General features: G+C 40.2%; 1 protein-coding gene across 1 annotated transcript; it reads right to left on the bottom strand.

Annotated features, from left to right (window-relative positions):
- Positions 1 to 576: 576 nt before the first annotated feature.
- Positions 577 to 12,023, bottom strand: pitx3 (paired-like homeodomain 3). The gene is made up of 3 exons (XM_071546699.1): positions 11,912 to 12,023; positions 6,214 to 6,419; positions 577 to 1,146 (listed from the first exon to the last, which is right to left on the bottom strand). The coding sequence occupies exons 1-3, from the start codon at positions 12,018 to 12,020 to the stop codon at positions 577 to 579; spliced, it is 885 nt and encodes a 294-aa protein (XP_071402800.1). The 5' UTR covers positions 12,021 to 12,023.
- Between the last annotated feature and the right edge of the window lie 5,109 nt (positions 12,024 to 17,132).

The following is a 17,132-nucleotide window of genomic DNA, read 5'->3' as shown; positions in this document are numbered from 1 at the left end:
AAAAAAAAAAAAAAGTCCATTATATACATCTTCTATTTCTCCCATATTGCAACCACAGGTCCCTTTTCCTGTGACGGTGGCAAAGATCGCATTTGACTTCCATGTGTTTTTTTTGTTTTTTTTTTGGCCAAGATGTTGACCACCAGTCCAGCTGAAGCATCCGTGTGTTTTTTTTTTTTGTTTTTTTTTTCAACCCTTGGTTTTCTACGTTTACTCTAATCATGCAGTTCAAAAGAAGAAAAAAAAAAATGATAGTGGATAATAATCTTTAGAAATCCTTTGAAACAGTTGGTCGGTTCAGCGACAAAGTCTCAGCGTATTGGCGAGAGTTCCTTTGAAGCGTGGTGGTCCATCTGGGGCATGTCTCTTTTGTTGTCTCCGTTTTTTGAAGATTATTCCCGTTGTGTACCGTCAATACAACGTCGTGTTCGCCAGTCTGTAGCGCATCCGGCAAGTTTAGAGATGGAACATGGCTGGAGAGATGTGAGGGGTGGGATGGGAGGGTTGGGGCAGTAGTGGACTTGGGTCGTGGGGGTGGTCGTCGGGGGGGGGGGGGGGGGGCGGGGGCTTTCTTCTTCATACCGGCCGGTCCACAGCGTACTGGCAGGGGCTCAGGTTGGACACGGGGTTCTGCACCGCCGGGTAGGCGAAGTTGGCGTGCTGCTTGGCCTTGAGCCGCAGGCTGGCCAGGCTGGAGTTGCAGGTGTCTCTGTACATGTAGGGGCTCGCTGTGGTGGCGTAGGGGCAGGTGGCGGCCGTCACCGCCACCGAGTTGAGCGCCGTCGGGCTGTTGAGGTTGTTGAGGTTGCCCAGGTTGTTGAGGCCCGTGCCGGGCACCCCGGCCACCGCCGACGGCACCATGCTGGAGGCCATGTTCATGGAGGGGATGGAGCTCGGCGGGGAGAACATGGGCTGGGACGACAGGGGGCTTACATTCATGGAGTTGAAGAAGGGGAAGCTCTTGGCGGAGAGCGGGCTGCTCGCTAGGCTCTTGGTGGCCCAGTTGTTGTAGGAGTAGCCCGTGTACATGTCGTCGTAGGGTTGCATGAGTCCATTGAACTGGGCGCCGAAGCCATTTTTGCATAACTCCGCCTGTTGGTTCCTCTCCCGCTTTCTCCACTTGGCACGCCGGTTCTTGAACCATACCTAGGGCAGACATGAGGAGAGAATTAATCTGAGTATGTGGTCTATTGGTTAAAGTACAAAGTTACTCGGTGAATCTGTGAGCATCATCCACCGCCATGCACAGCCGCTGGGAAGGTTTTTAAATCAAAGGACATGTGGAACAATGAAGAATAGAAAGGCTGGTTTATTTTAAAAGATGTTGAACATCTGTCTATTGCTAACTGCTCTAGGCAACTTCACACATTGGCAGCTCCAAATGACTGAACTTCAATACCCAGAAATCCTGTAAGGTGACATCAGTAAACTGCACACAGCATGGTTTATATGGAGAGAGGCAAAAGAGGCACAACATCCAATGTTTGTGAGTCCGGCTTTCTCTGGACAGAGCACTGCTCACTGCTGTTTAGGAGACAGTTTGGATTTTGCTTTTACGTTTTGATTTGTCCAACCTGACCAGAATATAATTTGGTCAAATAGGACGAATCTACGTCATCTCAATTAGTGGGGACGAGATGCTCTTCTCTGTTGCAGCCTCATGGTGATTTAGTATTTTTTACATAATATACCATATTTAATGGTATTTCTGTATTCAAGGAAAAATGAAAACACTATGGAAGAAGTGATTTTCAAATTATTTCTTACTTAACTGTCAAAAAGTGTCAAAGTTAGAGTATCCTAACCCCTTTCAAATGCTTGAAACCGGTAAAATTATCTGCCAGTGCATTAACATGATTTCACAAAAAAAAAATCCTAAAATAAGCTTGATGACTAAAATGACTTAACAAGTTTGTCAGTTTTTGCAGTGCAAGACAAAAATAACTAAATCTAAGCCAAAAAAAAAACTGAACTGCTTTGCTGATATATGGGGCCGATACTGGCCTTTTAATAAAAATCTGATCTGGTCCAGTCAGTGTCGTTTAATTGAGTCATATTTATTGTAGAATTGAGCAATATTACACTGGTTGTCTATGGGAAGACATTAACCTGAAGTGACTCTAATGAGATATTTTGATCAGATTCCACACAGGATTCCACTGATTCCACTGATGCTCTCCTCTGTTGCAGCCTCACATGGTGATTTAGACTGATAAAACAGGTGTATTTTTTACATAATATACCATATTTAATGGTATTTCTGTATTCAAAGAAAAATGAAAACACTATGGAAGAAGTGATTTTCAAATTATTTCTTACTCAACTGTCAAAAAGTGTCAAAGTTAGAGTATCCTAACCCCTTTCAAATGCTTTGAGTAATATTATGTGCATCCAGTAATTTCTAATAGACATAATGATCCTAGAAAGTAAGTTGAAGTGTATCATCAAACAGTCATGTCAGGCGAGGCTTATTAAAACTAATCATTGACTTATTTGAATAGTGAGATCCCAATGAAAGAAATGTCAGGGGAGGGCAATCTTCACATTTGTCATTTTATGGTCCTATATTTGGAGGATGTGCAAGCGGATTAAAGCTTTAGTGGAAAATCTAAATTGAGGGTTTGGGAAATGAGGGTTACGCTACGTGTCAGAGTGTACACTCTTTGGACAAACTTTTCCTTTGTTCTGAATTAGACAGAAAACTTTTGATTTGAACGTGTGCGCAGATGGGAACATTATACAGAATCTAAAAAAAAAAAAATTGCCGGTCATCTACGCAGAGTCGTTTATTTGTTTTACATTAAAATTATTCGGTATCAAATGTGTTCAAACTTTTGCAGGCCTTTCCTGAGTTGATCCCAAACTACACTCTGCTCCCTCCCTTGGCATACATGCTGTGTATCATCCAATCCTCAGTTATGACAGTAACAGAATGCTGTTGACTGTTAATATGAGTATCAAGTCATCCCAGTCAGAGGCAGCAGGGGAAACCCCCCACTACCCAATCTTCACTCTGACTCTGGGGCAATGCTGTGTGAATGTTCGTGGAAATGTCTGAATGTCAAGGTTATTAGATGGCTTGTCTGCAGCAAACTTTATCCCGCTTTTCACAAATGCTCGAATGACTGCTAGAGTGGGCTACTCCAGGGCAGCAGTGGTTCTCAACGTGGGGTCCGGGGACCACCGGGGGTTCCTTGAGGGGGTTCCAGGGGGTCCCCAGGCAAATTGATGAATCGTTAAACTTCACCGTTATTTCAGTTGCAAGAAGTGAACACAATTAGAGAAGGTAGAAAAATGACTGTTTTGGTCATAGCCTCTCTAACAATAAAAATATTCTCACATTTGGGTCCGAGAGGCAAAATCACATCAAATGGGGGTCCGTGGCTCTAATGTGGACTAAATCAGGGGTCCTTGATATGAAAAAGGTTGAGAATCACTGCTCCAGGGAGCCAAATATCTCTTTGCAACACTGTACTGAAATGTATTTGATCCATTTTTTTCTTGTCAGTGACAGACATATCATGATGGTGGGTCTCGAGTATATTTGTGGAACTAATGCTGCGTTCCGTTCAAAGTTGGAAGCCAAAAGATTGCAAGTAGGGTGGGTTGTATACTGCGTTTCAGAGATTTGAGGTACTTGTACTTTACTTGAGTATTTCCATTTGATGCTACTTTATACTTCCACTCCACTACATTTCAGAGGGAAATATTGTACTTTCTACTCCACTGCATTTATTTGACAGCTTTAGTTACTTTTCAGATGGAGATTTGACACAATGGATAATATAACAAGCTTTTAAAATACAACACATTGTTAAAGATGAAACCAGTGGTTTCCAACCTTTTTGGCTTTTGACATCTTACAAAAAGCAGTGTGTAGTCGGGTCACATTTCAGATGTCTATGAGTTGTTAACAGCTCCACCAAATATTGATTTTTCCCTCTAAACCTCACATGGTTTCATTTCAATAAATGTTCAGATGATCCAATATTTCAGCAAAAATCAAAGATTAGAGAAAAAGTCCAAAAACTGAAAACAGATTTGTGTATCAGAACTTTGTTTTTTCTTCTTTCCTCTCCCATTAATCATCTCACGACCCTTCAGATTTATCTGGTGACCCTTTGGAGGGGCCCGACCCCTAGGTTGGGAACCACTGGGCTAAACTAGCTAACTGTATATAAAGTAGTTCAAACTAGCTCTAGGATTTTTCATGCAGGACTTTTACTTGTAATGGAGTTTTTTTACATTGCTGAGTACTTCTTCCACCACTGGTTTTCCTTTCATGATATTGATGAGAAGTTGGCCAGCGTCAACGTTAAGTTCCTTAAGGCCACCACTTGTCCCTCTCTGCTCTTTGACGTCGTTCCCTGACAAATCGCATAAATCAAGCCGACAGGTAAAGTATTTTGGGCATGCAGGAATCTGCCTCCATGCAGGGGTTTGAAAGGCCACTGATGGACATTAGGACCGTGGCGATGTGTGGTCTGTTGTCCTTTCAAAATAACAACCGAGAGCGCCTGCTATGTGACCTTTCATCCAGCCAACATTAATTTGATCCATTACTTGTCAGGCAGGCCAGCGATTGTATTGTCATCCATCAGAATGCGTGTCCTCCTGCTCCATATAGCTACAATGACCAAACCAATGGGTGTGGGCAGACCGGCGTGCACCTCTGACATTTCGGTATAGTGTGTGAACTGAAGCTCTGGTATGGGGGAATAAAACATCTGAACATCCAGATCATGTTTTCTTTCCGTGTATTTTAGAACGTTTTGGGAATCATATTTTTTCCCTATCATCGTATCACTTGGAAGCGGTCCATAGGAGCCCGAACGCCAGATGATTGAAATAATTGGACCGAGGCCTACGCCCGAAACGGTTTGTCACTCTTTCTGCACTTCAAGCAAACGTCCCTAATGAATAATGTCTCGCTATAAATAACGTCCAAACGGGTCGTGGCATTGCTCACAAGAAAATAAACAAACTAGACTTCATGTGAACTAAGGAGAGAATAACCTGAACACTTTCTAACGACTACCGCAAAAGATGGAAAGCGGTCAAGTGATTTTAACCTGTTTCCAGATCTTATCAAGCTTATTTTGTGATATTTTTAGTCAAAATGTCTCACTGCACTGGCAGATGATCTGCTGGTTTCAATAAATTTCACTTGATACATGCTCCCCTAGACCGGGTGTAACAATGCCAAAATGACTTCTTTCAAGAAATCATCATAAAACAATGAAGAAAATTTGGAAACAAGAAACTTTCTCCAAGACAATTTCACTTTTACCAAGCAAATGTCCTAAACAAGTTACATTATACTGAAAAAAATTTGTTGAATCAATTTGTTATCTGCCAGTGCATTAACATGATTTCACAAAAACAAAATCCTAAAATAAGCTTGATAAGTGTGGATACAAGATAAAATGACTTAACAAGTTTGTCAGTTTTTGCAGTGCAAGACAAAAATAACTAAATCTAAGCCAAAAAAAAAAATGAAATAGAAAGTTGAACCATTTGCTTTGCTGATATATGGGGCCGATATTAGCCTTTTAATAAAAATCTGATCTGGTCCAGTCAGTGTTGTTTGGAGTCATATTTATTGTAGAGTTGATCAATATTACACTGGTTGTCTATGGCAGTGATTCTCAACCTTTTTCATATCAAGGACCCCTCATTTAGTCCACATTAGAGCCACACAGACCCCCACTTGATGAGATTTTGTCTCAAAATCTGAGAATATTTTTATTGTCAGATATGATTTTGTCCAGAATTCCATGACTATCTGTATTGTAGGCAACAGTGAAACTATGATCAAAACAGTCATTCTTCTACATTCTCTAATCGTGTTAACTTGAATGGTGAAGTTTAACAATTCGTCAATTTGCCGTGGACCCCCTGGAACCCCCTCAAGGGGTGGTCCCCGGACCCCACGTTGAGAACCACCGGTCTATGGGAAGACATTAACCCGAAGTGACTCTTAATGAGACATTTTGATCAGATTCCACACAGGATTCCATGTATTCTGTGGTTGAAAGTGTGCTAACCAGTGAAATCAGCTGTAGTGTTTGACTGGAATGAAACCCTGCATGCACATGTCTCTCTCTCCCTCTCTCTCTCTCTCTCTCTCTCTCCCTCTCTCTCTCTCCCGCAGGCCCCTGTGTTCCAGACGGGAGCGTAGCCTTTTTTTTTTTTCTGGGGGCCTGTACCCACCCTGACCCGTGCCTCGGTGAGGTTGGTCCAGACGGCGATCTCCTCCCGGGTGCTCATGTCGGGGTAGCGGTTCCTCTGGAACGTGGCCTCCAGCTCCTGGAGCTGCTGGCTGGTGAAGTGAGTCCTCTGCCGCCGCTGCTTCTTCTTCAGGGAGCCGTCCTCCGCGTTGGACTCATCGAGCTGGTTCTGGTGGGATTTCTCGGTGTCTGGGGGAGGTGGGGGGGGGGGGGATCAAATGTTACAAGGATACTGGGAGTGGTGCATGAGGTGAAAGCGTAATGATCCTCTGGGTCGTAGTAAGGCGAAGAAGAGGAAAGAAATTGAATGGAAATGGAGCGAATGAGGGTGTTAAAACAATCCCAACATTTCAGAAACATATTAAAGGAATAGTTCACCCCAAAAATGAAAATTCTGTCATCTTCTCCTCCACCCTCATGCCAGTTGAAACACAGGTGAAGTTTGTCCATATAACACACAGGGAGGCTGCCAGCACAACTCCATAGCAGCCTTCTCCAAAACAACTGAAGTCAGTGGGGACCAGTTCTTCAGAGTTCCAAAAAGACCTACAGTATATTTACACCATCATTTAGTGCAAATCTTAACTACAGCTGATTGATTCGCAACAAATAATGGTGTATAGGTCTTTCTATTCACAGTGTGATTTTGTTTTGGAACTCTAAAGAACAGGTCCCCATTGACTTCAGTTGTTTTGGAGAAGGCTGCTACCAAGTTGTGCTGGCAACCTCCCTGTGTGTTATATGGACTAACAAACTTCACCTGTGTTTCATTTGGCATGAGGGTGAGTAGATGATGACAGGATTTTCATTTTTGGGTGAACTATTCATTTAAGAAGAAATGTATGAATGAGGAGTATGAAAAAAATATGAGTTACAGCATTCTAAGAGCAGCAGGGGAGCATACTGAGATGAAGAAAAAATGAATGAGAATATGTACAATATGTATATATACTACAAATTGAAATATATGCAGTAGGAAATAAGTGAAACGTCATAAAAATACGGAGATATTCGCAAAATATACAAGTGAGAGGGTTTTAATATGTTTGTCCATATAAATAAAAGGGGAGAAATTTGTTGGGACCACGTACTGAAATGTATTGACATTGTTGATTTTTTTTTTTTAATCACAGCCTAACACATAATGGGTCTTGGCAATATGAATATGTTTGGGTCTACACTGAAATCAGTAATAACATCTTGTGTATTTTTCCCACATGCATCTCTCTCTCTCGCTCTCTCTCTCTCACACACACACACACACACACACAGCTTCTAATATTGAAGTGGAGGAGCACCTAAATGCGTAATTTCCATAACTGCACTGTTTCTGTGTGAAATAAAATGTTACTAGGGATGGGACGATATATTGAAATTCAATATACAATACGTGTCATGGTGCAGAAAAATGAATCTTGATATCAGCTCCATGTTATTCCGCTGTAGTAATCACAAATGAGACACTTGACCATCACAGTTTCACAAGCTCTCCATCCAGATTATATTATTGTCACTTTGTAATGACATTTTGAAATTGTTGTTTACATTCTTGCCAACAAATACCATTTCTAGGAGGATTCGTGGCTCAGAAATAAACAGAATTCTGCACAGTCAGACTTGAACTTTTATTTATTACATCGTTATCGTGGCTGTATTGAATCGTGAACCCCCAATATCGCGTATCGAATTGAATCATGAGATGGGCTATATTTCTGACAGAACAAAACTTTCTATTCTGGCATGCTTCACCTCAGATCATCATCACCGCTATTGAATCCCCATTGAAACCCGCTAACGTCAGACGAGATCCCTCCATCCCCCGGGTCGGAAAACGACAAGCACGGACGTGACTCCGAACGCCTCGTCTTACTCGGATGTGCCCAAAAAAAAAAAAAAAAAAACCAATGAGCGGTTTCCATTTGGCCCTGACGCAGTGCGTTTTTTTTTTTTAAAAGGACCACACATCCATGTTATGTCTGCCTGGAGGGGGGGGGGGGTGGGGGGTGGTGGGGGGCGGTGGGATCGTCTCGTCTCTTCTGCCTCCTGATCAGGACTCCTGCAATTTGAGGACCTCACAGAAAGCAGCGAAATTAGTTGGCCACCTAATCCCGGGGATCAAGCTTTTTTTTTTTTTTTTTTTTTTTTTTTGGGTGACTTGGGGGGGGGCGGGGTCGGGGGCCTCTGTTTGGCGAGGGCTTAGCTCTCCGGGAAGCAGTTTCGAAATGATCAGCGGGATTTTAAAAAAAAAGAGAGAGACTCCGCTGGGGGCCACCGGCAAAAAAAAAAAAAAACAATAAGGGGGGGGGGCCCCCGAGCCAAAGGCTGTTATCTGGCAGTAAACCGACACTGGGTTAGCCGCCACTTAAGGGCCCAAAGTCTATAGCACAGTACAGAGGAAAAGGGGGCAGCTCTTTTCAGACGGACGCGGCGGCCGACAATAGGAGCAATCTGGCTGATAATGTGCCGACATGGGAGAGGCGTTCGAGGTCAGCTTCTCAGAGGAGGATAAGCTCCAAAACATGTTAGAAGAGGCCTTTTTTTTCCCCCCAATATTGGAACATCTGGAAATAACAGAATATTTGTATTTTTTTACAGTGTAACCTAAAATAAAAGCCTGTATTTCTTCAACAAATGGCGTATTTTACCCAGTAGACATTGACTATATGTGCACTGTTAAACACACATTTTGTCATTCTGTCTGTGTGAGGTTTTTTTTCTTATACACCTTTTCAGAATTCAAACTTTCTCTCAAGAAATCAATGGCGGTTTGGTGTGGTTAGGTGTGGCATTCTTCAAATAGTAATATCTTGTCAGGAATCAGGCCTTTGCTCCATTCTGGATCCACAGATCTAGTGAATATAATTGGGTTTGGAAGTTGTTGTTTTTTTATGGGGAATGATATTATGCTGCATTCAAGTCCTGTGGGAAAAGACAGGAGAAACAAGCGTCCTGCCAGAAAATACTGTTCAGTTCAGTTTTCAGTAAATGGGAACTGATTTTTCTAAATGAAACAAGAAACAAGGAAATGCCTGTAGTCAAGTGTAGAGAATGATTGACTGATGATGAAAAAAAAAAAACATGAATTCAAATGTATCACTTACGTTAGTGTATGTTAAGTGTGAAAAAGCTGATCAGGAGCAACCAAGGTCTCCATAAAACTACAAACATGGCGTCTTTATTCTAGTTCGAATGCATAAATACTTCCAAGTGGTTGCTCTTAACTATCAAAGTTCAACCCGTTTTTCCATTTGACTTGAATGCAGCATTAGATTCAGCAACTTTGCCAGTTTGGAGTGTAAAAGCTAACGAATTAGCTATGAAGCTAATGCTAATGAATTTAAAAGCCTAACTTACGCTCTGAAGGTTGAGTAGCCTACTAATGAACTTAAATGCTAACTTGCACTTTCAAACTTCACAGTGTACAGCAATGGATAAATGTCTGGTTGTATTAAGTAGTATCAAAATAAAAATAAAATAAAATAAAATAAAATAAAAGTAGCTACAAGTTACATTATTATGAAAATTTAACGTTGCCACCAGTTATATTATCCGCCTACCTCCTTTACCCAGTCACGTCATTCAGCTGCATCAAGCTACCCAGAGACAATCAGAATATTCAAGGAAGTAAGGTGACTTTAACTTCAAAATAAAAGCCTCTGCTTTACGTAAAACGACATGCCGGTAAATAAGAGTTTTATTTTGAAAGTTGTGATCGGAAGTGTTGTTCTTTACTCTGACGAGCTTGACACTAGTGCGTTCACAATTTGCACTTTAAACGAAATAAAATCAATATGACAGGCTAATAGATAAAGCGACACGCCCCGTTTAGCCAGACGAGATGAATAGGGAAAGGCTTTACACACAGTAAATTAGCAGGATACACATGAAGGAGTCATTACACCGCCAGCATTTCCCAAAATAGTTGTGTCTGACAGCTTGTTAGGGCTGGATTTACCAGCAAACCACACACAGTTTGGTTTACACACACACACACACACACACACACACACACACACACTAAAAAAATATATATATATATATATATATATATATATACATATGTATGTTTGAAAACAAACATAAGAATATGCTGTTTGATAGGTTTCGACTTTTCTGCTCCAACAGCAGCAAATGTAAAATGCAATTACATAAAAAAGAACATTGATTTATGCCTTTTCTCCCATAGAGACCCTATTCTCATATAACTTCCATCACTTCGACATTACTTACTATGGTGTTTACTATGAATTCATATGTTATGAAAGATTGATTTCAGTCTAAAATAAAGTGGGTTAAGACTTTATTCTGCAAATAAAAAGGTGGATAAGCCCAAAAGTTAAAAGTGACCGCTGTGATTCTGCGCTTTGAATTCAATAGAGTTGCATTGCAACATATTTTCTTGTGTAGCCTAAAGATCCTATGACCTGTTTTATACGACTTGCAGTCAGTGATGGTGTTATCAATTTATTAATGTAAATCATTTAATGGATATTTCCTGAATTGAAACAAACTGCTCAGAATAAACTAAACTAAACTAAACTAAAAAAATATATAAATAAAAAATAAAATAAATAAAGAATTAGAATTAATTATTGTAAGATTTCTACATGGGTTAGGCCTAGGCTATATGTTATCATATTACCATGAGTCTATAGTAGGCTACATTGTAAATAAATGCATCAGATAGGATAATCAATTGAAATAAATAACCTCTGAATAAACGAGGTTTTGAATTTAAATCCTCTTTCCCCATTTAAAACCTAAAGAGCATTTTTTGTATTTGGCCCTGGTTAGACTGCAGTCAAACTAATTCATAAGACTAAAATAAAAAAAAATTTAAAAAAAAAGAATCCATTCCCATTCGTGGGAATTATTCAGCGGATTGGTCACAGGTTGGTTTAAATGACTGTAGAGCTTTTTTAAATTCATATTCATCTTTTTAAATTCGTATTGGTACTGTAGCCTGAGTGTTTGTCGCCCGGTGGCTCTATAGGATCCATATGAAATACAGAAGGCCTGTATTCGCCTGTGCTGACTTACAATTCTGCAAAGTCTGTTATCAGAGCAGAAAATAATTAGAAATTGGATGTTTGTAGTGGAGCCAATTTGCATCCATAATGTATGAGGCTGCGCACTGGCTTATAGAGAAACAGAGGGAAAAGCAACTAGGCTTCTCTTATAATAATAATTATTATTATTATTAGTAGTAGTAGCAGTAGTAGGCTATTGGTAATTTATCGGTATTTTTTATTATTATGATTACTGCTATTATTTGCATTATTTGCATGATTATTATTATTATTGTTGTTGTTGTTGTTGCATAATATGCCTGAACCCTGCAAGTTTCTGCATCCACCGCTTCTTTCTGCATCATTTCAGTTTTATTTTTTCTCATTTTCATCTCATTTTTATCTCGCGATGTCAGCGGCAAATGAGGAGAACCTGCACAACCTGCAACACCATAACGAAAACTCACCTATAATTGCAGATCAGCATTTAGAAGACCCCCAAAAAAATATCCTCATATCCTCCTATCATTACCATCGGTTTGATATGAATTCAGGTCATAAAAATGCATGTCGATGTAAATGGAGCTCGGGTGTGTGTGTGTGTGGGGGGGGGGGGGGTTCGACGCTCCACTCCATCCCATAATGTCATGCATGTGTGTGTGTGTGACTGACCGCTGTTGTCCTGGCCTTTGCATCCCTGGTCGTGCTGCGGCGTCCCGGAGTCGGAGAGCGACAGCGCCGGGCTGCGGGCTTCACTGTCCGTCAGGAGGTTAAAATCCATAACCAGGCTCTGCGGACGGGACAGCGACACACACACACACGCACACACACACACACACACACACGTCATGAGAAATCACTCCAAACAATAACAAGAAAATGAATATAGACCTCATTGCATCTGACTGAAAATCACTATAATATTCCCATAGTTTGTCTGTGTTGATCAATAGTGAGTTTGCAGTCACCTTATGGCATGTTATTATTATTTGTTATACATTATTATCTCTTATAATATTCCTTTAGGGGCTTATAGTATGTGTGTATATGTCTGGTACTCAAAAATTAATTCATAATCTCCTTATTGGTATTTATGGTATGACTATAACATTCCTATAATATTCCTATAATATTCCTATAATATCCCTATAATATCCCTATAGTGTGTCATGGTACTCATTAGTGAGTTTACACTGGCCATATTGATATTTTTAATCTCTATAATATTTTTTAATCTCCTATGTTGTCACTGTAATACAGCTCTAATATTCCTATAGAATCATATGTAGCCTATGTAATGCTCAATATTGAGTTTCATACTTCATGGTATTTTTTTTAAATCTCCTATAGTATCACTATAATATTCCTATAATATTCCTATAATATCCCTATAGTGTGTCATGGTACTCATTAGTGAGTTTACACTGGCCGTATTGGTATTTTTAATCTCTATAATATTTTTTAATCTCACTGTAATACAGCTGTAATATTCCTATAGAATCATATGTGTAGCCTATGTAATGCTCAATAGTGAGTTTCATACTTCATGGTATTTTTTTCATCTCCTATAGCATCACTATATTATTCCTATAATATTCCTATAGAATCCTCTAGTGTGTCTGGTAGTCAGTAGTGGATTGATAGTGACCGTATCATACTTTATGGTATTTTTCATCTCTTATGGTATCGCTATAATATTCCTATAGACTTTTATATTACAGTATGTGTGTGTTACTCTGTAGTTAGTGTATTATGCTTTGAATCACTATTAATATTCCTAGTTATTATAGAAATGTTAGCAATATTCCTATAATATTCCTATAATATGGACAGACAAAATGTGTGTTTAATAGTTCACATATAGTCAATGTCTACTGGGTAAAATATGCCATTCGTTGAATATATGCAGGCTTTTATTTTAGGTTACACTGTAAAAAAAAATACTCTCAAATATTCTGTTATTTCCAGATGTTCCAATATTGGGGGAAAAATGGACTTACAGTTTTGCTCTGAAAATAATTATACAATCAGTGTTTTTCTTAGGGAACTCCTCTTATAGACTTTTATTTTGGAAGTTAGTTCATTTCATTTAGCCTATCTCAGGCTCCATGTAATATATAATGCCTGTATGGCTTTGTCTGCGTTTGGTCTTTGATCTTTTCCATTCACAGGTTGTGGTTGTAATCCTGTTCCCTTTGTAGGAAACTGACATAAGCGACTATAACAAGAACCGCCGCTGATCTCCCCTGAATCCACTCTATTTTTGGCTGCATGGGAGCAATAGAGTTATTGCTGTAAAATACATGATGACACTTCCAAGCCAAATAACAAGCCAGTGAGGTAGAGCGATGCTTAATGGAGCCCAAAATAACTGGCCATTTATTTATACAAGCGCAGTTAACACCTTGAGGATGTGGGGACACAAACGCTCCCTCCAAGTGGAGAGGGTTAGGATGATTTATGGAGGCTGGCTTCACTGCCTCAGCTAGAGCCCAGAGGAAAAATCAGGATAATATTTGTCTTACACTTGACCCGATGTATTTTACAAAAGTGGTAAATAAAAAGCAGGGTAAACTATGATCTCGAGTTGGTGATTATACCTCCAAAATATCCAAAAATCAGCTATATTTTCAGAAAAGCATTCATTTCTGCTTTTTCCTACTTAAAAGACCATATCCTCGCATAAGTTACTGATCAGTTTGATACCTATGATGCCAAGTCAAGTCAAATTTTAATTATGCAGCACAATTTATTCACATGGAATGTGCTTTATATAAAAGAAAATGCAAAAGTACTGCTAACCTGCCGTAAAAATATCAAAAGTATAGATTCAATAGAGGAGAAAAAATGTATATATATATATATACATAGAGAACCATCCCTCCCAGAATGTGCACACACACACACACACACACACACACACACATACACATACCAGGGATGTAAGCCTAGTGGAGGGTAAACCCACCTAAACTCACTTCGCCACCTTTTTAGTCTGATATAAATCTTCATAATCCAGTTTCTATGAGGATATACAATAGGTCTCTTCAGGGAAAAAAAAAGAAAAAAAAAAAAAAAGCCTAAGTTAATGCTTTTCTGAAAATAGAATTGCTTTCTGTTTGTATTGGTGCTTGTTTGCCTTGTGGTGATCACCAAGGGTGTCTGTGTTTACCCACCTTTTTATTTACCAAAGCATCGCCGGGTAACACCTGGTCAAAAGGGTTCAGAGGAGGGGAAGCGTTTTTCAAAGGCTGATGCATGCTATGGATTCATGTCAGCGGGAGATTTGAGGCGGCCCTAAAAGACGGCGGCAAACTCTACTCCTGCAAAAATGAAAAAGGAGGGTAAGCCGGAGCTGAGCTTCGGCTTTACCAACCTGCTGACGGTTGGGGTTTTTTTTTTTTTTTGGTTTTTTTTTTGGACTTTGCCAGTTCGAGCGTGTACGTCGTCAAAAGTTTGTGTTAATATTCTTAGAAGCGACCCGTGTATTTGTGAACTACCCTCCACCCCCCCACCACCACCACCACCACCACCACACACACACACACACACACACACACATACCCCACAACCACTACCATCACCACCCCCCAGAGAATGAAATCCCTTGCCCATGTGTTTTTCCCTGCGGTTTTTATATTTTGCCATGCCAGTCTCTGCTGCCGCTCTTGCTGAGGTTAAATATGAAGTCTCGAGGGGATGGGGGGGGGGGGGGCATGGTCATAGCATGGCATGGTGTCAATCCCCCCCCCCCCCCCCACACACACACACACACACACACACACACATACCCTCCCTCATGCATAGACCACAGACAGTAAAACTTGGTTTGAACTTGTGAACCAGACTCTGTGTCACCGTTTTGAAACCATCGAAATGACTTTTTTTTTTTTTTTTCCTTTATACCCTTTGAACATCAGCACACCCTTTATATCCTGTCAGCTTGACTATTTCCCCAGCAGTTGTCTCACCATAAGGATCTAGACATATCTTCAGTAGCATTTTGCCTGAAAATGAGCATTATATATATCATTGGAAAGCTCAAAAGAACATAGGAAAATCCAAAAGACTCACGTGAAACTCCTAGATCAAGTTGTAGTGTAGCTGCTTTTTATAGAATAGCAAATTTCTGTAATAGAATGAATGGTTCCTCTGTCATTTTTGGATAAAAAAAAAAGTTCCAATCATCAAGTTTTGTTTTTGCTCTGCATGAGATAAAATTAGGAAAATGTCATTCACACTTTTAAGTAAAGGATCTGAAAGTTGCGTAGCACAGACAGGTCATTTTGGATGTTTTTTCTTTCTAATGGAGGTCAAATTTAAAAAGAAAATGTACAGTGCTCTGTCATTTGAAGACCCACCAAGCCTATGTGAAGTATATGTATATATGAAGTACTGGAAAGTGCACAACCTGAAATGCTGTTTTTTTGTCAGGTGGCTTCAGGGTCTCACCAGCCAATTTCATTTCTCAGCAAATCCATTTTCAGAACAGAGTGATCAGGCTGGTTTCCGGCAAAAGTGTCTTGGCAGACATGACAGAAATACCAGCCACAGGCAGAAATGAAGGCTGCTGACTGTTAATTTCAAGCACTACAGACATATGAGTATTCAGATGAGGTCGATTTGAAAGCAAAGCATTGAGGGAAAAGCCTATTTCTGGTCATCTCATATTGTTTTAAGCATCCTTTCCACTCAGACTGGGTTTTAAATGTCCAACATGGAGCAAACTTTGCCATTTGTCCCCAACTAGTTCCCATTGAGCTCTACTGGTTTCAATGGGAGGATAGTGAGTTGAAGCTTGGGTTTAAAAGCCTAGGATAGCCTAAGATGATTTGAATACGAGCCGACTCAACAATGTAATATATATACTATATCAGTGGTTCTCAACGTGGGGTCCGGGGACCACCAGGGGTCCTTGAGGGTGTTCCATGGGGTCCCCAGCAAATTGATCAATTGTCAAACTTCAGCATTATTTTGTTTACAAGAAGTTAACACAATTAGAGAATGTAGAAGAATGACTGTTTTTATCATAGTTTCACTGTTATCTCTCTAGACAGTCATGGAATTCTGGACAAAATCATATCTAACAATACAAATATTATCATATTTGGGTTTGAGAGACAAAATCTCATCAATTGGGGGTCCGTGGCCCTAATATGGACTAAATCAGCGCTCCTTGATATGAAAAAGGTTGAGAATCACTGTGCTATATTATAACCCGTGACTGACTTTTCCTTTAAGATGTCCCTCCCTGACTCTCACTTTCAGTTGTGTCTCTCACACTAAGACGAAAGCAAATCTGCATATTCATATTCAGAGTGGAGCACCTTATATTTCCACTGCAATACCTGCGGAATTGGATAAATAAGTCAACATTTTTCTTCCACAAAAACACGCCCGGAAGCCTTTCAGCAGCTGTTTACCCACTCTGTCCTCTGTGGCACGAGCCAAGGTCTTTCTCAGAAACAGTGAAACCTGTTTATTTAGGTTCGCTCTCGTCTCGTTCGAGCGCCCTCCACCCCTTGGAAATTTGTGCACTTTTTTTTTTTTTTTTTTTTTTTTTTTACCGGTACCACTTTCTGAAACCGCTTGAAAAAAAAAACGAGAGAACCGCATCTGCTTTTTGTTTCGCGTCCATGAGAAGGATGAGAACGCAGATTAGAAGACAGGAAAACGGGTATTCATGCGCTGACTCCCAGTCTCCCGGAGGCGCATCGCCGCATCCCTGGGAAAAAAAAAAAAAAAAAAAAAAAGAACGATGCCGAGACCGAGGACGAGGTCAAGTCTCCCAGTGGAGAGATTACACTGCCTCTGTGCTGTGGCTTTTGTATTAATGAGCCTTCTGATATGGATTTGTGGGTTAAAGTTGACTTGCGGGTCAGAAAGCTCCGTT

The sequence above is a fragment of the Centroberyx affinis genome, unplaced genomic scaffold (assembly GCF_046629955.1).
Source record: "Centroberyx affinis isolate AG114_WGS23_722 - 3 ecotype Tasmania unplaced genomic scaffold, CSIRO-AGI_Caff_v1 ptg005386l_1, whole genome shotgun sequence".
NCBI classification, from domain to species: Eukaryota; Metazoa; Chordata; class Actinopteri; order Beryciformes; family Berycidae; genus Centroberyx; species Centroberyx affinis.
This window is presented reverse-complemented; position numbering and strand designations above follow the sequence as displayed.

Excerpts from the sequence above, each read along its gene's own strand:
- pitx3 (XM_071546699.1), bottom strand. The coding sequence starts at position 12,020 with ATGGATTTTAACCTCCTGACGGACAGTGAAGCCCGCAGCCCGGCGCTG. Across the intron at positions 6,420-11,911 it reads CAAAGGCCAGGACAACAGCG|ACACCGAGAAATCCCACCAG; the intron begins GTCAGTCACACA and ends CACCTCCCCCAG. Across the intron at positions 1,147-6,213 it reads TCACCGAGGCACGGGTCAGG|GTATGGTTCAAGAACCGGCG; the intron begins GTGGGTACAGGC and ends TGTCTGCCCTAG.